The sequence below is a fragment of the Phyllostomus hastatus genome, unplaced genomic scaffold (assembly GCF_019186645.2).
Source record: "Phyllostomus hastatus isolate PE091 unplaced genomic scaffold, TTU_PhHast_1.1 phas_contig_159, whole genome shotgun sequence".
Classification (NCBI taxonomy): Eukaryota; Metazoa; Chordata; class Mammalia; order Chiroptera; family Phyllostomidae; genus Phyllostomus; species Phyllostomus hastatus.
The window spans coordinates 18,030,473-18,054,024 of NW_025333640.1; the positions used below are offsets into that span (position 1 = coordinate 18,030,473).

Consider the following 23,552-nt stretch of genomic DNA (forward strand, 5'->3'; position numbering starts at 1 on the left):
TTGTTGCACTTCTAGCTCCCTTTGTATGACTTTGGTTAAATCAATCTCAGCCTTAATTTCTCATACATAAATAAGAGAAAAGCACCTTATAACACTTGTATAATGATTGAATGAATTAATTTAATATAATTCATTAGCACTGTGCCTGTCACATGATAAGTGCTCAAGAAATGTTAATTTCCTTATTTTTAGAAAAAACTGATTTGAAAATCAATAATTTCTAAGTTTTGGGTTATGAAGAACACTGTGGTAGAGGAAAACTGTAACAAAACAACAACAGAAAAACTGACCTTACAATACCAGTGGGTCCTGATAAGTCTACATGTTTTCCTAAAGTATAAAAGCAGGAATACAGCCACAATAATAAGGGCTGCTTTAAGGAAACATACAATGGAAGCACCATGTTTAAAATTATGCCTAAAGAAAAATTAATATATAAAACATAATATCAGAGTGTAATTATTTTACTTCCTCAGATTAACCAAAGATGAATGACAGCCATATTACTTTTAATGTGCAGAGAGTTGCCAAAAAAGGCATTTGAAATCACTTTAGTCCATTAAGTGTAACATTAAATCCCAATGAAATTTAAGTTTGAATTTTATAATGCATCTTAACCTGAAGCCTCCACTTCTAATTAGTAATTTATTCCTTTTGACTTCCTAGAAGGTTGGCCTTGCCAATGCTAAACCCTCAATCACAGCCTGGTGCTGACTCATTTCTAGTGCTCAGATCCAGACTATGGGTAGCCACACTATTCTGCTGCCTGGATGTGTCAAAAAGTCACTGATCTCCAGAAACAATGAAGCTCTCTATTTTATCGATTGCTTAGCATACTCAACTAAAAATATTAATTGGGAACTTCCTATGCAGGTATCATTTTGTTATTTATTATACAGTCACCAAATACGAGTTAAGAAATACTGCTAGTGAGCAAAAGAGTTTGGAATTTAGTGAACTAAATTGTATGTATGTAGGTACATACGTAGATGTGTGTTAGGCAAAGTGGAAAGAAATGCTCTCAATAAAATGTTAGTTAAGTCTAAGTTTGTTTTATTTCTGAACATCAGTGACTTTTATGAAGCCCTATGGCTGTCTAACAGAAGTCCCAGCGCAGATAATTTCTCCCTCTACCATTTTTTAAGTGGCCTTTTGGTCTATGGGACTACATCTTTATCTCCATCTCCGTGGTCTATCCCAAGTTACAACATGTCCAAACATACATTTTACTAAGAAGGAATAGTAAAATGACAAGCAGTTATAGGAAAAGAAATAAAGTTATAGGTAGTTTACTAAAAGTGATTTTAATGACAGCATTATCTTGCTTTAAAAATACATTAATTTTTCAAGCCAGAGAAGTATAAGCTTTGGTTTGAATCAGTTCGTGCCCAAATGATGGAGGTGTCTGGCTCTGGGTCAGAAACGTATGTGTGATCTCTCAGGGCTGCCCATAGGCAGTTACACAGGTTTAACTTGGCCAGCCTCACAGGGCAAGCTGCCTATTCCCACACCAGATGTGTAACCATAGCCAATGCGTTACCATCTCTGAAGGGAGCAGCAGACAAGGACTCAGGACTCCTTGGCCAGCTATGTTCTTATGCTGTCTGTATTATCAGCCTAAGCACTTCTGTTAGGTGTCTCCAGGAACCTATGGGAAAGGCTTTCCTGAGACCTCTTTTGGGGGGAGGGGAATGTGAAGACACCTTTTCCATTCTCAGTATTTTTAGTACTTTGCCTTCCCCTTAAGCTCCCCACCCTGTCTAACCCCACATCCATAAAACTGCAGAACCCTTTTGTTCTGCCCCTCTTGGCAGTGAGATGGCTTGCAATTCACCAATTCACCACGTCTGTGCTGATTCACCAGACCCCTGACTGGAGTCATTGCATGGGGAAGAATGCAACAGTGGGAGAGTCAGCACTTTCTCTGATTTAGCTCCTTGCTTATATTTTTGCACTAAGTAACTAAAGGCTTACATGTTACTTTCATTTTGACTTGTGGTGCCAAAAATCTATGTGACACCTGTCAGCTCAGCTCTCTCTGGCTAGCTTGGCCCTTGAAGTAATCTGCCTTCTTTGAGCCTTTTTTGGGGGGCAAAACTAGGATAGCAATACCTTTCTCATCATAAGTATGAGAGATGATATAGTTGGATTTCCTAGCATAAAACTGACATTCAATAACAGCAATTTCAAGACCATAATCATAACTGGAAACTTGAAGGATCTCCAACAACAGTAAATAACAGTGGTTAAACATATGAATCATTTTATGCCATTGTATATAAATTTTTATAAATATGAATGATAAATCTTATGTTTTCAAACTACACATATTTTCTATAGGATATCATTCAGAAACTTCAGAGTCAACATATTTTTGTATAAACCATATTCTACTTCCAACAATAATCATCTGATTCTTCTATTTTTACCAGTACTACTGTTATTCTTTGAGTTACTGGGACCCAAATTTTTGAGTCTTATTTTGTGCCTGCTTTTCCCCATGATCTGTTGCTAAAGACCAAACATTGCCGTACATTCACCTGTGAAAGAAGCAGAAGCTCACTTGCTATCTACCTGTTCTCTTAGTAGGAATCCCACACAAAATACCACCCTGCCTAGTCCCCACCTTTCCATAGCACATTTTTGTTCAATGATAAACAAATGAACAAAACTTAAATGAGTTTTTTACAGGCCAAGTTAATAATTGATCAGAGGCACTCAGTAATTTTTCAGTATTGATTCAGATTTAAGATAATTTCATTCCCACTAATCTTATCCTAAGAACCACTATGGCAATGGGTTGGTTGATTTTCTGCCTCCTGAATATTATTTATCTATTTTGGCCTTCATAATTTTAAAGTATATTTTAATTATTCATGCAACAAATATAATTTCAAATTTGTACCCAAATAAGGTTGGGGATTAAAGCAAACTGTATACGAAATGTCAGCATATTACTTAATAAGATCTCAGGTAAAGCATTTCCTTTAAGTCTTGATTTATTCTTGATTTATTCTGTTCTGCTTCTCTCTCAAGTTACCTCCAATTTAGGGGTACATTGAGATTTTAGCTGGTACATAAAGATTTACTGTATTTTAATGTGTGGTGAGGTTAACTCCAACTTCAACAAAAATAACACTTTCTAACTCATTGGCATTGCACTGCACAAGGGTAACTTTTTTCCTCAGAGGAAAATAGATTCTAGTAAATGTGGTGGCAATGATATATTTTGACATCAGTGTGTACTTTTTAAAAGTCCTGAAAAGTCCTTGAAAAGTCCCTTAAAGGCTAATGCCATTTTTTCCTAAGTAAATTGCATAACCATGTATACCTTTCTATTACAGTAATTGAGTTCTTTTGACTACTCTACAGAATGTAGCTTGTATATTCTGCTCTATAAATTTGTATTAGAGAAACATATTTTATGTAATATTAAGAGTCTGAGAGATAAAGAACATATTATCAATTATTTTTACCTTTTTCAGTGATAAGGTAAATATTAAGTATTCTTATAAAATATCTATTAAACTCTATATAGTTTTTAAAATTTATTTAAAGTTGATTTTTCAGTCTTATATTTAGATGTAATAGGATAAAGCCTTAAGAGCAAATGAACAAGGGAATTTAAATGAAGACAAAATATTCTTGTGAGGGAAGGAAAATGAAATCTTATTAAATTTTTAGTATTCATGTGGTGTTAGTCTAAAGATGTATGCTTCATTTAACATAATTTTTTCACAGATCTCTATGGCACTTGCTGGGATGTCTTTTCTTTTCCTTACAAATAGGAAGGTCATGACTCAGAGGGATTTCATGTCTGCCCAGCATTCACTTCCCTGGGAAACGACAGAGCAATGGCAGAGGTTTCACTGGTGCCCACCTTTGTTAGGTCAGACATTATGTTAAGGTCTCTAAACATCTTTAAACAGTAGGAACATTAGAGGTCCTTCCACCTCTACTCAAAAACTGTTCCTAATGTCAAATTTTATCACCAAATTGTGTAAATAATAGCTACTTCTTTTATTCAGTTAAATTGAAGGGAGTTAACTGTACACCTTACTGAAATATCATGCTAGAGTGTATAGGAACTGTGGATGTATGGATCTTAATACATTGTTGAAGTGTAATTTTAAAAGAGTTAACAATTCTCATACAAATATAAAATGAACATGAGATGAATATTTATTTAACTCCTTAATCAAGAAACCAAAAAGATGATAAAGCTACTTCAAAGTCCATTTGAAGAGCAAGGATTTATATAATTTAGGGAAGGCATGCTGGGTTAAACATAAAAGTGGTTGATATCCTAGACCTAGAGGACAATAGAATAATTATTTTGGTGTGATCTTTTCTATAAAACATAAATCATTTGCATCTTTTTTGGACAACATATACCCAAGGTACCATGCATGATCACAGAGTCTGTGCCCTAATGAGTGGAATGTTAGACCATAGTCCAATGTAACTTTAAAAGATATGTCATTGCCACATATGTTTGTAAGGTATTGATACATTGTTTCAAGCAATTGATTCTGAAGCATTAGGGAGAAAAAATGGCCTTGTAATCACCTAACCCAGACAATGAACCAGCATATCATTGCAAGCGTGTGTGCCTCAGTTTGTGTCTCTCTAAGAGAGAAGTTGTGCTCATTCATCTTGTATACATGGTGGCAATCCAGGGAGGATTGTCTTTATTCTGGTGCCACAGCTTTTCTTTCCATACTTAAAATTAATCTTACATCTATAAACTTTAGAATCATAGATCATAAAATAATCTATGATTTACCACCCCCCGTGGTAAACTCATACATATTTGTTGACTCTGTTAAAACTCATTGATAAGTTGTTAAAGAAGCACATTTGAGTTAAATTATTAGATGTAAATATGCCATTGTGAAGTAGAAATGAATAAGAGAAGGATTAATATCCTCCTTCTGGACAATTGCTGGTTTATAATTTTTAGGCAAATATCATAAAATCACAATGAATTTTCCTCATTGAAAAAATGTTTTATGATGTCAGTATGAATATGCTTGAACATTGGTTATATAAATTTGAGAGTGTTTTACTAAAGTTATATACAATATCATAAATACAACTAATTTTCAAGAGCAAAAACCATAGTTTATAAGCAATTGCCAATTACCATGCTTCACTAATGTAACTTTGATTTTATACACCTCTGCATAAAGTTCCCTGAGTGAGCAAAAAAAAGTGTTCTTTATTAATAGTGTTTTTATTCCCTTGTCTAATTTTAATAGTGTATACTCTCAGGAAGAAAATATAAGACTCCTACCTCTGCCAAAACCTTGCTAACTGAACAGAAATAATATAACAAAGCCTTGAAGGAACAACAAAATCAGATGTTCTACTTCTTTTCTCTTTGATTAATCAACTCTAAGAGCCTTTTTAAATGTCTCATTCTCACATTAGAAGTATTCAGAAGTATAATGTTGGTAGCCTATATAGATATTGTTACAGATCAAAACCATCTATGGTACTCCTTCTTTATTTGAGATCAAACTGTAACTTTTGCTCCTTGAACAAAAAAGGGAAGATAAGGAAAATATGAGTTAACAATTATTGTTAGAGTGATTAGTTGTCTTTCTCTATTAAAAATTCTCCATCAATGATGCCTTTCATTATGTAAGGAGATTTTGATTTTATACCCTGTGATTGTTAGTATTTTAAAGTCATTATTCCACTCCAATTTCCCTCGGTATTTTAAAAATAAATTGTGTAGTGAATATATCTCTCACAAGCTGGGCATTATTTAAAAGGTTAGGAAGAAAGTTAACTATAATTAGAAGGCAATGGGAAGTTTACTGTGAAAGGAATTTTGTGTACTTTGGGGGATTTGTAAGACCAATTAACCAAAGCTCTATACCCTTAAAACGGTGCTTGCTATTCTTTGCTATGGAACTGAAAAGTTGCTTAAAATTTTGTAGATGTATTACTTGTTAAGTTAGAGTTTTACCTACATATGTGGAACAATGTGACTAGACAAAAATAAACTACAGAGAGACCAAACATTATTATTGAAATTAAGCAGTTAAAAATCAACTTCATCCCTGGCTGGTGTGGCTTAGTGGATTGAGTGTCGGCCTGTGAACCAAAGGGTCACCAGTTTGATTCCCAGTCAGGTCACGTGCCTGAGTTGTGGGCCAGGTCCCTGGTAGGGGGCACATGAGAGGCAAACACACATTGATGTTATTCTCCCTCTATTTCTCCCTCCCTTCCTCTCTCTCTAAAATTAAATAAATAAAATCTTTTAAAAAATCAACTTCAGCATCATCTTCTGTATGGGTACAGATGTGTTGGTTTACATAGATCTTGTGTTGAGAAATAAATGAGTTAAAATAATTTTGAATGGCATATTTCAATGATTGATGAATACTACATGTTCATCTGATGTTATCATTGTGTTATATAATATGCTATAAGTGTAAATATATAGCTCTATAATCAAATGCAAAAACCTACTTTTATATAATAAAGGGGAGGGCAAAAATAGGTTTACAGTTGTTCGCATGGGAAATAAAGCAATCATTAGTAAATAACACAAGAAAAAACTCTGTGCTTCACATACTCAGACAGACCAGGGGACTTTCACTTCACTGAATGTACTATGCTATCTCTATGCTATTTCCCAAGAACCCCTATTTACCACTCCACCTAGCTACCATCTATACTCCAACTTCTCTTCCCAAGTCTCACTTCCTCACTACACTTTGGGAAGTGTATTCCCAAATCTCTTCTCTAACTCTGAAGACTTAAAATAGGCTTCCCTTTTTTATTCTTTATATATCTGTACACAAAACATACAAATATATACATTTATGATACAGTTTAACATTGTATTATTAAAGGTAATGTAATTGTTATCTTTTTAATTCCTTCAATCCATGAGATTTTGAAGACGGAAATAATGTCTCTTTTAAGTATATCCTCAGCATTTAGTTGAGTGACTGAAAAAGTGTAGCAGTTAAATCGATATTTGTTGAATGCATGAAGATTCAACAATGACCAACATTGTGCTTCCCCTCATGTTTTGCTCGCCCCCCTTATTGCATATAATAGGAGATTAAATTGAAGCTGTAGTAAAAAATCAATATGTTTAATGAGAAATGTTATTAAAGAAATTGAATCTGGAAATTGTTGAGCTGTTTTAGGCTTAAGTGATTGATTGCCAATAAGCATCAGTTGATTTATAAGTATGCATGTGGCTACAGTAAGTAAATGAAATCCTTAGTAAGGTTTTAAATATAAAAAAAAGTCTTCAAATAGACTTGATATTGTAGTCTCCCCTTATCTGTGGTTATAGTTTCTGCAGTTTCAGTTACCTATGATTAGCAGCCATCCAAAAGTATTAAATGAAAAATCCAAGAAATAAACAATTCACAAGGTTCAAATTGCATGCCCTCTGAGTAGTGTGATGAAATCTCACACCTTCTCACATTGTCTTGCCCAGGATGTGAACATCATCCCTTTGTCCACTGAATCCATGTGGTATATGCTACTCACCCTCTAATCACTTAGTAGCGGTCTCAGTTATCAGATTGACTGTCACAGAATAGCAGAGCTGGTGTTCAAGTAACATGTATTTTATTTCATAATAGCCCCAAAACACAAGATCACTGATTTGGCAATTTAGATATGCCAAAGAGAAGCTGTAAAGTGCTTCCTTTACGTGAAAAGGTGAGTACAATACAATAAGATATTTTGGAAGAGAGACCACATTCATATAACTTTTATTAGTATATTGTTATAATTATTCTATCTTATCATTAGTTATTGTTGTTAATCTCTTATTATCCCTAATTTATAAACTAAACTTTTTCATAAGTATGAATGTATAGGAAAAAACACAGTATCTATATAGAGTTTGGTATTATCAATGTTTTCAGCCATCCATCCACTGGGGGCCATGGAATGAAGCAAATGGGGTGGGCTACTGTAATGCATAATTCAAATGTAAGAAACTCACTTTGCTATTTGTTATTTGTGCATTTAATAACACACTAGTTGAACAGGCGAGGGCCCTTGTGCTAAGAGTTTCTAGTTCATTGACTTGGGATGGTGAACACACAACACAATAAACAGATGATGTATTGTAGAGTTGTATATCAGAAACCTATATAATTTTGTTAACTAATGTCACCTCCAGGAATTCAACGAAAAGTTAATAAATAAAAGAAAAAATAAAAATACTTATAGTTTTATTATGATGTAACAAGTACTATAGTTACTGAACAAAAACCTTAAAAATGTCAAAATTAGGCATTCAAAAGATTTGTCTATTCTTAAAGGATGTGAGGAGTTTAGGGAGATGAAGGGGACAAGGGAAGGACTTCCTGTAGAGACAAGAATTATGCTCAGAGATGGTGGCAATAATACAACTTAACACAGAAGTTAGCAAGTGTTTTAAAGAGGCTGGAGTAAAGAGAGAAAATGTGTGAATAGTCAGAAGATTTCATAGAGCAACAGGCTTTATAGACCAGGCCAAAGAATTTGTTAATCCTTTTCTTCTTTGGAAATGACAAGAACCCACTGAAGGGTTTTAAAGAGGAAAGGAAAGGGCCATATGTAAATTTGTGAAGATTTGCCTGGCTTTAATAAGAAGTATAGGTTTATTTTCATATATATAGATTTTACTGAATTTCTTAAGTTACTTTGGTTAACTAAATAAGCTTTGAAGTGTACAATTCTATGATACATCATCTTTGTGTCATATTGTGTTGATACACCCATAGCCTTGTCTCCTTCCATCACCATTTATTCCCTGTTTACCTTCTTCTACTGCCCCCACCCCCTTCCCTCTGTTGATGACTATACTGGTATCTGACTACAAGTTTGTTTGTTTTTGTTTTGTTTTATTTTGGTTAATGCCTTTACCTATTTCAGCCAGCCCCTCTCCACCCAAAGCTGTCAGTCTGTTCTATCTATATGTGTTTTTATTTTGTTTGTTTATTTTGTCTATTCAATTCCACAAATAAGTGAAATCATATAGTATTTTCTTTCTCTGGCTGACATATTTCACTTAGCATAATATTCTCTGGGTCCATCCATGCTATTGCAAAAGGTAAGATTTCCTTCTTTTTTTCTTTTTACAATTGGGTACTATTCCATTGGGTAAATGTTCCATAGCATTTTTATCCACTCATCTACTGAGGGGCACTTGGGCTGGCCTATAAAAAGCAAAACAAAACATTCAAAGAAATAAAATAAAGGCTGACATAATTACTGAAGAAACAATAATGGTAGGCAGAGGTGCTTTAAAAATTTTTTTAAAGATTTTATTTATTTATTTTTAGAGAGATGGGAAGAGAGGGAGAAAGAAAGGGAGAGAAGTATCAACGTGCATATATAAAAGAAACATCAACTGGTTGCCCATCACATGCCCTCAGTTGAGGACCTGGCCTGAAACCCAGGCCTGAGCCCTTGACAGGGAATCAAACTGGCAACCTTTCGGTTTGTGTGATGATGTTCAACTTGCTTGAGAGCCATGGGAGTCAGGGCCAGAGTTGCTTAGATTTGAATTCAGATGGATAATCATGTTTAATCAATGCAGAAAAACAAACAAAAAAGCTAGTATGGAACATATTATATCCTCTTGGAGAGTCTTTAATAGAGAAATAGAGATTGCTCTCCTATTCCCCGTTTGCAATAGAAGGCTGAGCAGAGTGTATACCTAAATGATTGTATTTACTAGCCTCCCTAGTACAGTTATTGCATTTATTGCTCATCAGTGACCCGTAAACTGTTGTGGGACTTTCAGGAAGAAGTACCATTTATCTTTCACCTGCTTTGTACAGCCATGGACCTGGATTATAGATTGATGGAATGTAGATTGGTGACTGGAGCTCCAACAGCCCTCTTGAACCCCGAGATGACCTTAAGAATGAAAGCTATGCTCTTGGAATGCCAGAAGAAGATAAGAGTTTCAGTTCTAGCTGCTTTGTGGAGCAACCATGCCAGCTGTGGACAGTATATTGTACAGGAAAATAAATTCTTGCTGATTTAGACCACTTTTTTTTGTCTCTTCTACTCAGTGCTAGACACAGCTGTTAACACAGATTAGACAGATGTAGAAAACAAATCACAAAACAAATACTGAGAATGAGAAAACAACAGAAATCTGAAAAGGAATGGATTAAATTTACATGAACAGATCAAACTTTTAATCTTAGTGATATAAGCCATAGTATCATTTGTAGAAAAATGGCTTAATACAACATTCAAGCCAATTTGCATTTCATGTAAATAGAGTGCTAGACTTAGCAAATAGTATATGACACCTAATTAAAATTGAAATTCAGATAGACAAGTACAATTTTTGTATAAGTATGTCCCATGCAACATTTGGCACGTACTGATAGGAAAAATAATATTTATTGTATATCTGAATTTCAAAATTACCTAAGAATTCTATATTTTATGTAGCAAGTTTATCTGTAAAGTAGTTGAAAGTGTTAATGCTATGTATATATTAGGTTATTTTCAAAGAAATAATATTTTCATAGGGATTTACATTTGTTATTAAATATTATCAGCAATGCTGCACTGAATCAAGATACTAATAGTTATAAAAGAAATAACATATTTGATTCAACACTTGGTTTGTATCATTGGATTTTACCATAACCTTTCCTCTTATAGATGAAGAGACTGAAGCTTACATTGCTTTAATCAATTCATTGTGTTATATAGCTAATAAATTATACAGCTAGAATCGAAATTGAGGTTGGTATAATATCATTTGATTTCAATGTTGAATAAGGACCAGATTATAATATAACTTAATTAATGGTGGAAAAGTACAAATATTATAAATAAGATGCATTCAATAATGGCTAGCATTTTTAGACCTAATTTTTCTCAGAAACAAAGGAAATAAAAATCTCTCCTATCTGCCCTGATCAGTTAGTTCAGTTGGTACTGATACATCAAAGTTACAGGTTTGGTCCTCAATCAAGGCACATAGAAAAATCAACCAATGAATGCATAAATAACTAGAGCAATAAGTGGATATTTCTCTCTCTCTCCCTTCCTGTCTCTCTAAAATAAAAAATAATATTTTTTTTAAACTCTCTACTACCCAAAGCCTTACTGAATATTTTTCTGGTAAAGTGAGCGTATCTAAAATAGAGCTGTGTTTTCATTTCTCTCATTTCTTCACTTGACTGCCAATCTTTTTAGCCAATTCTATTTTCTAATGATGCTTCTCTCAAATCTATACCTTTGTCTCTATGTTTGCCTTATTTTTCTTAATCCAGCTTTCCTACCGAAGGCAACTTTGAAACCAGGAACCAGCTGATAAAAACTAAGGTCAATAGGAGAGTCATATTATAGTTCTCATCTGCATGCCCTGGTTGTAGCTGATCAGACCAGGATTAGGACTCAGTCACAATAACACTGGAATTGGAATTTGTGTGCCAACCTCCATCCAAAACAGGATTATAAAATGAGCCGATTATCTTTTCCAGGAATTTGGGCAGAAAGATTGAGGACACAAATACAGAGGAAAATAGGGAATATACAGTAGTTGAGTGAATTTAATGGTACATCTCTAGAGCAGGGATTAATGCCAGGTTGCTAACAGGGAGATACATTAGCATGATTCCTGAAGCTGGACTGAACAGAAAAAAGTCTTCCAGTTTCAGCTGCTATAATTGGATAAAGGTTGGTTCTGGTGCTTCTTGTGAGTTTCCTCATTAATACATGCATCTTAGTGTTGAATATCTATTGTTTTAGGCAGATTGAGTATATCTTTGCTCCTTGAAATATGTACTAGGAGAAAGAGAGCAAAGTGAAAGAAAAAAGGAGGAGGGAAAAGAGGAGAAGGAGGAGAGGAAACAAGGAACCTAGTTTAACTGAACATTTGCAATGAGCCTCAAAGAGTGTAACCAGCTTTAAAAGGTTTATCTTTGTAGTTCTCTCTTTCTCTCTCTCTTACGCACACACACAAAATGAGTTTATTCTATTATCTTTAATTTATGATTAGGAAGCTGGGGCATAGGGAAGTTAAATAACTTGCTTGAGGGCACATCACTCCCAAGAGACTGAATATTAATTGAAATCTAGACAGTCTGTAACCCCAGCCCCTGCTGCAAACCACTGTACCATATTCTCCCTCGCAGTCCAGTGATGTCTTTTTATTCATTTGATACAAAAGAGAAGAGAGGCCAAATGAAAGGCTTCAATCATCAACTGAATATCAATCAGTCCCACACATAATAGCAGAGAATATTAAATCTATTTATAATATATAGGGACCAAAATTATTTGAAATAGCCTTTCCAAAAGGCAATAAAAAAACTATAAAAATCTCACTTTTGCACAGTGTTTAAGCTTTTCTAGAATCAGTCAGGTTCTGTAAACATCCCAGCTGCACTACTTATTAGCTCAACCTTAGGCTCAGTGCTTTTAGCATAACTCCCTCCAGCGTAAATGAAGGATAAGATGCCCTGCTTCATGGAGGGAATTGTTTTTAGGGCTAATGAAATAATGAAGTAGTGAAATAATGAGTAGTAATATGAGCTCATTCTATTAGATAAATAAAATTAGGTTTGCAATGAATGAAAAGTCTGTCTTCCACACATAAGAATGGGAATAAGTGAATATAGAAGGGAGGAGAAGTTATGTTACTTTGGAAATATCTATATTATTTTTCATTTCTTTTTTAAATATTTTATTTATTTATTTTTAAAGAGAGGGGAAGGGAAAGAGGAAGAGAGGGAGAGAATCATCAATATGTGATTGCCTCTCCTGTGCACCCTACTGGGGACCTGGCCTGCAAGCCATGCATGTGCCCTGACTCGAAATTGAAATGGTGACATTTTGCTTTGCAGTCCAGTGCTCAACCCACTAAGCCACATCAGCCCGGGCTAAATCTATCTCTTTCTTTCTTTCTTTCTTTTTTCTTCCTTCCTTCCTTCCTTCCTTCCTTCCTTCCTTCCTTCCTTCCTTCCTTCCTTTCTTTCTTTTCTTTCTTTCTTTCTTTCTTTCTTTCTTTCTTTTCATATTTTGAGCTTTTATTTTTTTCATGGGTATGGCTGGGATGGGAGGTGGTGGGAGGAAAATGGAGACAACTGTACTTGAACAACAATAAATCTATATATTTTAATATTTTATAATCAGAAGGTATTATGATTGACTAGGTATTATATACTAAATCTTATGTATGTTAAAGAATCACAAAGATTATTGTATTGTCACTGATTCCTTCTGACATGAGAGATATTTATAAATTTATTTTTATATTTTTTATTTATTTTTAGAGATGCTAAGGGAGGGAGAAAGAGAGAGAGAGAAACATCAACATGTGGTTGCCTCTCATGTGGACCCCACTGGGGACCTGCCTGCAACCCAGGTATGTGCCCTGGCTGGGAATCGAACCTGCGATGCTTTGGTTTGCAACCTGCACTCAATCCACTGAGCTACACCAGCCAGGGCAATATTTATAAATTTAATTTTACATAATCTAATGAGATTTATGAAAATAAACTAACAAAAGGGTATAAAAATAGATTCATTTCTGAAATTTGAAATTCTTTGCTTTGGAAAAAGTCAGAAAGCAATTTACTATGGCAAAATCATCATGACCTTTCAACACATCAGAAATTCATATCTAACAACAAAAACCTACATTTTTAAAATGATGTTTCTGAACATATTAGATCCAAAAAATTAATTGAACACATTCTGAGTGGCAGACAATAGAGCCCATTCTAGCTAGTTTTAAGCAGAAAAGGAACTTAATAAAGATATTAGGAAGCTCATAGAATATCGAGAAGAGCAAAAGCATTAGCCTTGGGCAATGCGAAGTCAAGAAAGATGGACTAGCCGCAGTTGAGGCTGGGTGACTAAACACCTGTTGAAACTGAACGCTGGCCACTCCAGGGTTTATATGACTGATGTCATTTATGTGCTGAAGGCAGTATTTAAGCAGTAGTAAATATAAAACAAAACACAATAAGTAATATTTATAACTGTTTTAGCTCACATTTTATCTACATTGGTAAATGTATTTAATGTATTTAAATGCATTAAATGCATTTAGATAATCTGACAGTTGATGTCATAGTACTTTAAGTGGAAACACCAGGGATATATTTTGGGAAATGGAATAAATATTTCTTCTTTCAGAGATATCTTTGGCTATTCTCTACAGTTTTAGTTGGATGCTTGTCAACCTAATTAAATATGGTTTCAAATAAAATGAAACTTTTAAAATATTGGAAGTGCTTTTAAAATTCTCAAAATTTATCAACTCTATGAAATGTATCCAAAATAATTTTATCCAGTAACTTTCATGTTATTGACTCTAGAATTTATCTAATATTTAGACATATTTTAATTAGCAATAATTGTGCCTGGGATAAACCTTATTGGCTACAATATCGCCACTGCGCAAAGCTAGTATTTACATGTATTTTAAAGACCTAAGTTGCCTATAATAATTTTTCTAGAAATCTGAAGTTTTTAGAACAGAATCAAGAATTAGGAAGTAAGCAAATTAATTTGCAATATCCATGCACAAAAATAGGTCCACTTTTGCAAGTTGTCTACAGAACATCACACATAGCATGCCCTTCCTTACTTTGAAATAATTGAAATGAGCTAATTTTGAGATTTTTCAAACCACAGCATCTAGAATACATGAGCTTCTTGAAAATAATAGTGGAAAGGTTGATAATAAACATGGAGATATAAAATGAAAGATAAAATATAGATATAAGGCAAAAAGCAAACCCAAGTAGATCTTGAATGCTCCTGAGAGATAGCATTCTACACCACAATGTTCTTTAAAGCTCAGAAAATTAAACATTATTCTCCATATACACTCTGAGGAAAGTTTCCACATGTAAGCAGATTTAGAAATTTTTCATTAAAATAAAAAATGCTAAAATTGCAGAAGTTTCTCATTTTTTAATCATTTGAGGACATTAAGCGAGAATATTAATTAGTTAAATGTAACAAATAGGAGTGATTCATTAGCAGTTCTTTATAAAGCAATAAAGAATAAGGGGATAAGAGATGGCTTTCATGAATGATAATAAAAAGTAACTAAAATGTATATGCAAAGGGATCATAAAACCCTAAAATCACTGAGTAAAAAGATTGCCCCATCTTATTTCCATGGAGAATTCATAACATGTATTTTTTTCCTTCTTTAAAGCTCTAGGATGATGTTCACTCTTTGATGCTCACTTTCAGCACATAGCATGGAAGAAAGAGGTGAATGCCCTGGGGACTGTTCTGTTTTTGTTTCACCTTTGGAGCTGCACCCTGTTGGACTGAGTTTAGATTCTGAATCTCTAGGAGTGAGCCAAAGTGGAGAAACACATCTCTTCATTTCAGAACAGTAACTCTTTTATTTGTTTGATTAATATTTATTGTTTATGACACATTATAAAGTTTTTGAGGCAAAAACTGCCTCTCCCCACTCTAACACCTCACAAGCTATAGGGTGTCACTCAACCAAAATAGCAAATACAAGATTAATTATTGGTAACTAGAGCAATTCTGAAAGTCAGGCCCTTGTGGTTTAAGTTTATGTGACTTCATACCATCACAGTGCCCCATCACCTGCTTACCACACTTGAACAAATGGTCTGGATAATTTAGATACTTTCAGATGATCCACAGTGTACCTCCTGGTCAGTAGAATGAACGTGACAATGTTCCAACAATTCTCTTCTACTCTACATGCAATATTCATTAAACTCCCTGGACTTCATAAAGTCTAGAGTGTGTCATGTGGAATATACAAATTACAAAGATACATTTATTTATGTACTCACATTGATGTCTTCCAAATCTAAATTGTTTAGAATAATATTGTTCCTTTTCCAGATGATGGGTGGCCGCAGTTCTCCCTGAACAGCACAGCTCAACACAGCACTTTGTCCCACGGTTGCTGCGGTGATGCTTAGCTTCTGGTCTTCAGGCAGACTCAGCTGGATCACCTCTGTAGAGATAAAGGGTCGGTAATGTTGATGAGCACCTCGTTATGTACAAAGTGTTTAAGCACCAGTAGTGAAGGCTTGTAATTTAAATAAACTAGGAAGAGACCTGTGATGAACTAAACACAGAGTAAATTGTTTCCAATAATAGATCAGAATGACATTTCAACTTGATTGACAAGCATCCTCATGAGGCAAGGTATTATTAGACATGAAGTGAATATCAGAAGTAGAGTTATAATAAGTCTGGCAGTCGCACCCAAAAGAGAAATAAATTATTTAACTGCCAAATCAACATGGGCTGTATCATTGGCATTGAAATAAAAATGATGTTGTTTATTCACTGATAGATTTATATTGTAGGTGACATGAGATCATTGTTGGCTGGCTTCAGAGAACACTAGCGTAGCTGAATAGATAAAATGCATCATTATGCTGGGAAACATAAATTGACTCTAAAAGAATGAGATTTTATTTGCAAAGTTGAAGGAGGAAAAACTGAACTTCGCCAACCAAATAGCAATTAAGTGAAATTCTGTCAGCGGCCTTTATCGAGACAGTGTGGGAACATACAAGTGCTTTATCATCTCTAAATTTTAAAGTTAAGTATCATACTTTTAACTAAACTTTGGTTACATTTCTTCTAATAATTATTCTGAACCAAAAGTATAGTTAGTAACTGGGATCTGGCTTTTTCCCCCCAGTTTTCGGGCAACCCTTACCACCTATGGGAATTAACAACTCTGTCAAGGACCTGAAAATGACTTGGATAAGCCTACCGACTTTCGCCCGGTGAAAGCAGCCTTCAGTTTTTAGATGACATTTATAGACACTCTACCTTTCAATGCCATGACTGAGTCTTGCATTTTGAGTTGGCTCAATCTTAGCCAGGTCAGGAATATTACAAACCACTACTCGATCTGAAATTTCCATGGTGGTTGGGGGCACAATAATTGTCCTTTGTTCCTTTGCTGTGGTTGATGACATTTTCATGGGGAGGTTGAGTGGAGAACGTGGCAGCTTAAAATCTGTACTATTACGATCAGGTACAATCATTGCTGCCTGCTTTACAACCTTCCCCCACCCGTTCCTTTTCACCATTCTACCCTCTTCTGTTTCTGAATCCTGTCTTCTTCTCGAGGAGGAAGAGAAACAGTAACCAAATGAATTTTGTAAAATATTTATAAAAGAGTCAATACATCGTTCTTTAATCATTTTGGTACTATCATAAATAGTACTGTTAACAACGGCACACATCTTTGTATCAGAAGGCCAGGAAAATCCCCCAAAATGCACAAGCTAATTTAAAGTTGAGATCTCTGATGCCATGGGTCACTGGCTGCGACTCCATTATCTGATGAAAATAAATAGAAGTTAATTGACCCTTATATTTTGCTATATAATTTCTAGTCTCTAAGTCTAAAAGCCAAGGTTATTTAAGTTATTGTTATGTTTTGTCAGAAGAGCAGGTAGCCATGGTTTTGAAATTATAAATCCCCATAAGAGACACTCAGCCTTAGTTCATTTTTTTTTTTTTTTGGTTATTGAATCACTGAAAAAAAAATCACATTGATAACAGGCATCTTACTCAGACATTTGTATAGACATTGTAATGTTCCCTAATGACACTTATCCATATTCACATTATATTTCAGTGTATTATGAATGACAAGAACATAATAAATATTTTCAATCTGCTTTTCTTCACTACTGATTCTGTTATACATATTTATATTTATATAAAATCACAAAAAGAAACAGTATTTGACCAATTAAGCATAGAAAAAATTCAAATTTGTAGACACAATGATCCTTTTTTTAACATTATAAACTATGGGAAGAGAGAGCATTATAAAGGTAATAATGTGAGATAAAGTATCATGTAATAATTATTAATTATTTTCCAATAACATTCCTAAACTTTAGTTTCTGGTTCCTCATAAAATCATGTAAGACATAATGGGACATCTGGTTCTAAAAACGGCATGTTCACATCGACTATTCTGGCATTGTGAAACACAACCACTGTTATGTCACCTTGGAATCTCTTCACTAACCTTCTGCATCTGGTGGAGGTCCCAGGCCATTCACACTGGTTGTGCTTTTGGTAGTTACACTTTACAATGCTAATTAGATAATGCGAACATGTTAGAATAAATGCTGAGATTTGCCACAACGTTATATGGGGAAATCTTTCTAAAGTGTAATTTTTTGAGAGGATGCATAATTAGAAATAAGAATTACTATCCACCCAGGGAATATTAACATGCACAGAAAAGCTTTTTCATTAATTTGGAGATAACATTTTAAAATGATTTTCAAGACTATCTCAGTAATATGTATTATTAAATAATGATATGCATTTTGAAACTCTTCAGATTTTCCTTTCTGCATATTTCATGCTATGTTTCATTTCTTCCTTAATATATTATATAGAACTACACATACAAATTCAATTATGTTCACTTGTTACTTATCAAAATAAAGTGGTCCCTTCTTTAAATAATTTAGCAGCAAGATTCATTTTACCTATGTTGCTGTTATGCTCATCTTTCTAGTTTTTCTGACAGTTATTGCCAAGCAATGATATCATCTGACAAAACCACAAATGTTAACCATTTTTATTCTTAATTTCTTTTATCAAGAATGTTTTAATAGTGAATAAAATACTTATAGGACATATATTTATAGCTTTTATAGATAAATGGTGATTATGTCTAGAAGTGCATTAATAATCTGAAACAATAACTATGCATCAATCTATAAATGAATTTAAAACTGATTTTAAGAGGTATTCATTGTTGCTGAGTGTGTATATTTAGGAGATTATAGTTGTTAGAAATATGGGTTTCAAAGAAAAGTACTGAAAATAACTTTATCAATTATGGTTAATCAATATTTTACAAGTACACATTAATGAGAACATAATTTATTCTATAGCAACATACCAATACATTTCTTATGCTGGTTAATGTATAGACAACTGCTTTGGTACCTCCCCCCATCCTTTCAGCTCCAATGATATGCACACATATATCACAATGTATCAAAAGTAATCTGATGCCCAGACAAAAACATATAGGGTAGGTATAACAGACAATGCTGAGTTAAAAAAATATCTCAGTACTACTTCTGATATATACATTTTGCTTCCTATCAGTGGCCCTCTCATAAATACAAAGAAATAGCAAATGCTATGGTATTTCCTCTGATCTCATGTTACGAATGAAGACTGTTAATGCCATTTCCAGGCCAGTTTTTTTTCTTCTGATTACTTAGGAAAGCTAAGAACAAGTAAAATAGTTTCCCCCTGTGGATCCCCTTCTCATTTTCACAGCTTGGCTTAGAGGAATATTAAGAGCTTACTTTAAAGGAATAAAAAATTATTAAGTCTTTGGCAGAATCTGAAGCCAAAGAGACAAGTGTAGCTGAGTACAACTTCAACCACAGCATGCAAGTAGTCATAAAACATCTGTTCCAATAGCAACTGGGTGATAAAAGTAGTAATAGGATCTTGTGTGAAAAAAAAAGTATGTGACATTAAAATAGAACCAAATGGGAACAAAATACTATGAATATTTGTGAAATACCAGTTAGAAAGAACAGTTTTAGTAATTTTCATTGAAAATTCATCATTTCAAAATCATAAGATTATAACTTATCATAAACAAAATTCAGTCCCTCTAAATACCTATACCTTTTCTAGTTCTTAAATTCAGATTATGTTCAATATTCCATTTATTTAAATACTAGTCTCATAAGCTTTTTGCCCTAATGATGCTTATGAGTCCTATTATAATAGTATAAGAATGAAACCTAGAAGAAATTTTATCAGAAATATTTTAAAATAACATGTATTTTCCCCTTCTCTATTTCACTAAAATATGTTACTAATTAAAACCAGAAAATAATAAAATACTTAAGTCAGAAACACATCTCAAAATAGATACTTAGGAATCCTAGATGGAGTAAATTAATTATTCTTATAATAAGAAAACAGCAATTACTCAAGGCTGAACTCCTTAACTAATTGGAATATTCTGATGGTATCTTTTTCAAGAAGTAGTTGATTTCAAAATAAATGTTAATGCTTACCTAATTTAGGTATGCCAAGATACACACTAACATTATGATAAAATGATGTTAGAGCATGATGATAAAATGATGTTAGTATCAAAAGCTTTGATACTAATTGCTTATCTATAAGATGTTGTATGCTTGTATTATAATTTGTATTATTAAAATAAAACAAAAATTTTGATTATGTATCAAGAGATCTAGACACTTTTTTCCTTTATTAACCATGGACCAGATAATTTGGATTAACTCTTCCACTGGAGAACTAAGACAACAAACAAACAAACAAACAAACAAATGACACTGGACTCTTTTAATATATGTTAGTACATGTACTGCCAAAGTGAACAAAAAAATAACATATTTTAAAAGTTTGAAAGAGATAACAGTAAAGAGAGGAATTGTCTAGCTAATGTCCTAAAAGGAACTATAACTTAGAGCTATGAGATTGCACCTGGAGTCACACATTGCTTTGGGAAATTTTCCCATCTTGACAAGATGACTAAGAGGCCAAAGTGCCCTTCTGTTTCTTCTTGTTCCTCCAGGCACCTGGGACAGGCACAATAATGCTTCTTCCATCTCTGTGTGAGGTGCTATCCTCTGCAAATTAATGTATGGGCTGCCACTCACCATTACCTGGGTGTCTCATAAAACATGAAGCTTTCTAGTCTGTAGTAGAATAATATTACCCTAGTCATATAATCATTGATATACGCAATTTAAAAAATAAAATATCAAGCAAACAATCAGAGATAACATGGCACAAAAAGAAAGAAAATGAGAATGAACTGAAATATCATATAATAGCAACACTCCCACCAGGATTATCAGATTTATGTTTATGAAAATAAAATCCAGTTTAGAAGTTTTGACAAAGAACTTGAACCTATAATCTATAAACATTATAAGTTTATAAAGTAACCAAGTAGAAATTATATAAATAAAATATGTGATAATGTAAGAATTAAACTGATATACTTAACAGCAGATTAGACACAGCAAGAAAAGGGAATTAGTAAACTGGAAAAGAGACTTAAAAACTGATGGAATAAAAAAAAGAAGGATAAAAATCATCACAGGGCGGTGATTGCTGGGAGAAGGGAGTAAAAGGGAACTGAATGGTAGTGAAAAAAGTAAAATAAAGATAAAAATATACAAAAACACACACAATGGATCTTAGTTAATATATAAGTATTATGATATAACTTAAGGCTGTTGAAAATATTTTGTTGTGCCTACACCAACACACTTAGATATTTAACTTAAAATATTTATGCTCATCAACGCAGAATATATCAAAATTAACATGAATCTGGTGTAACAGAATTTTTACTTTGAGCACTTTATTTCAGAAAAAAATGCCTGGAAAAAACTCTATTCCAATGCTCCTTGTTCCTGTGCATTTATTTTTCAAGATCCGACCTAACTGACCATGTTCTCACAAGACCTTCCTTAGCCCTCTTCCAAATTTCCACCATATTTTAGGTCATTCGCACTGTCCTAATGATTATATACTAACTTTAATTAAAATCCTTTTGGTTAAGTCTATCATCATCTACTAAATAAAAATTCTTTAAAGATAAAAAAATTTGAAAATACAGATGAGGTTAACAAAATGTAAATGTATTTGAAATCTCAGAAGGAGAAAACAGAGAAAACAGGCAGAGGCAGTACATGAAGAAACAGTAGCTTCTTCTATAAACGATGAGAGACACCAGTCAATGCATTAAGAAGTATATCAAAGTTCATACAAAGAAAAACTAGAATTATTCACACCTAGACAGTAAAGTGTAAAACTGAAGATAAAGACAAAAATAAATCTTAAAATTATGCAAATAAAAAAATGGATTGTCTTCACATTAAGGAGAGTTAAGTAATAGATATCATCAGCAAAACCAGAAACAAAAAGCTAGTGAAAGTACAGGTAAAATAAAATCAACCTTAGAATCCTATACACAAAGATAAAAATCAAAATAAAGTAAAAATATTAAAAAGGAACTGAAAGTTCGTTTGTAGTAAATTGCCTCTAGGTAATTTCTGAAGAATGTTCTTCGATCAGAAGAAAATGACCCTAGATGAAACTGAAAGATGCAAAAAGGAAAAGAGAGCAAAGAAGGTGTTCAAATATGATGCTGAATTTAACATGAAGCTTCAATACTTCAAAAATGCCTAACTATGTAAGAGAATATCTTAATAATCTTGGGGTAGAGAATGATTTCTTAAACAAGGCACAAAAAATTCACCATAGGGAAATGATTTATAAGTTTGACTACATTATAATTTAGACTGTCTTTTCCTCAAAAGACATTATTGAGACCTAAATGCAAGCCAGCAAACAAGAAAATACAGTTTTGCCATTCACAAACCTAGCAAAGATTGTATAATCACACAGAAACTTCATTTCTTTAATAGGACCTGTGCTCCATGCTCTTTTGATTAAAACTGGCTTCACCTGGCCCCCTGCCTCTCCTGTCTCCTTCTTGCCTGCACATCCATTACCTTAATTATTAAGCCCTCAGGACAACGAGGTTCTGATCAGCATTAACTACTTTTAGGAACAAAGTCTTGGGATCTACTGATCACAGAGACAGAATTTTAGTCAAACTAGAGGTAACATCTAAGTGTCAGTTGTCTTTCAGCTCCAGATCCAAGAAAGCAGTGAAACCAGAGGCAAGGATACTATGGTTGATACCACAACCAGATGAACTGATCAACTACCCCACACCCTAGCGCTGACCAATCAGAAGAGACAAGGGCCCTGACCATGACTCTAACTCACGTAGTCATTGAGATGAATGTTTTTGTGTTTTTTTTTTTCATTCTTTATAACTCATCCCTTTTAAGCCATCGGGGAGCCATCGGGGAGGTGTTGAGCAGTAGCTCACCAAACGCTTACTTTGTCTGCTGCAAGCTGCCATTCCTGTCCTATTGGGCTTAGATGCATTCAGACAGACCCCCTTTAGTCCAGTAACAATTTCATATGCAGAACTGATAAAGGTCTCCTAAAAATCAGTAAGAAAAATACAAACAACTCCAAAGAATCATCAACAAAAGACTTGAACAAATGTCTCATGATTAGTTAACCTATAAAGCTAAGAAAAATCTAAAAAAGCACTCAACCATAAGTGTCATCAGGGAGATGAAAATTTAAGTCAACTCTTTCAGACTGGCGTAAATTACCAAATTTGGTGATAGAATCAGGAAGAATATAAAGCAATATAAAGTCTTTTTTATAAGATTTATTTATTTATTTTTAGAGAGGGGGAAGGGAAGGAGAAAGAGAAGGAGAGAAACATCAATGTGTAGTTGCTTCTCTTTATGTATTTTTAGAGAGAGGGGCCTGCAACCCAAGGCATGTGCCCTGACTGGGAATCAAACCAGTGACCCTTTGCTTCCCAGACTGGCCCTCAATCCACTGAACCACACCAGCCAGGGCTAAAGCAATATAAATTCTTATATACCTTGACCAAGAGTGTAAATTCATATACAGACTTTCTCCATTGGTAA

The 23,552-nt window shown here is 33.8% G+C and overlaps 1 protein-coding gene and 1 non-coding gene across 5 annotated transcripts in view; both read right to left on the bottom strand.

The window, feature by feature from the left end:
* FSTL5 (follistatin like 5) overlaps positions 1 to 23,552 on the bottom strand; it is a 542,283-nt gene that overhangs the window by 166,740 nt on the left and 351,991 nt on the right. For all 4 annotated transcript variants that reach the window (XM_045831808.1, XM_045831806.1, XM_045831807.1 and 1 more), the window contains exon 7: positions 15,807 to 15,973. In XM_045831808.1, the coding sequence (XP_045687764.1) occupies positions 15,807 to 15,973 (167 nt within the window). The remainder of the gene's footprint in view (positions 1 to 15,806; positions 15,974 to 23,552) is intronic.
* Positions 14,273 to 14,420, bottom strand: LOC123814225. Its single transcript, XR_006784851.1, has one exon. It is a non-coding gene; the product is annotated as a U4 spliceosomal RNA (small nuclear RNA).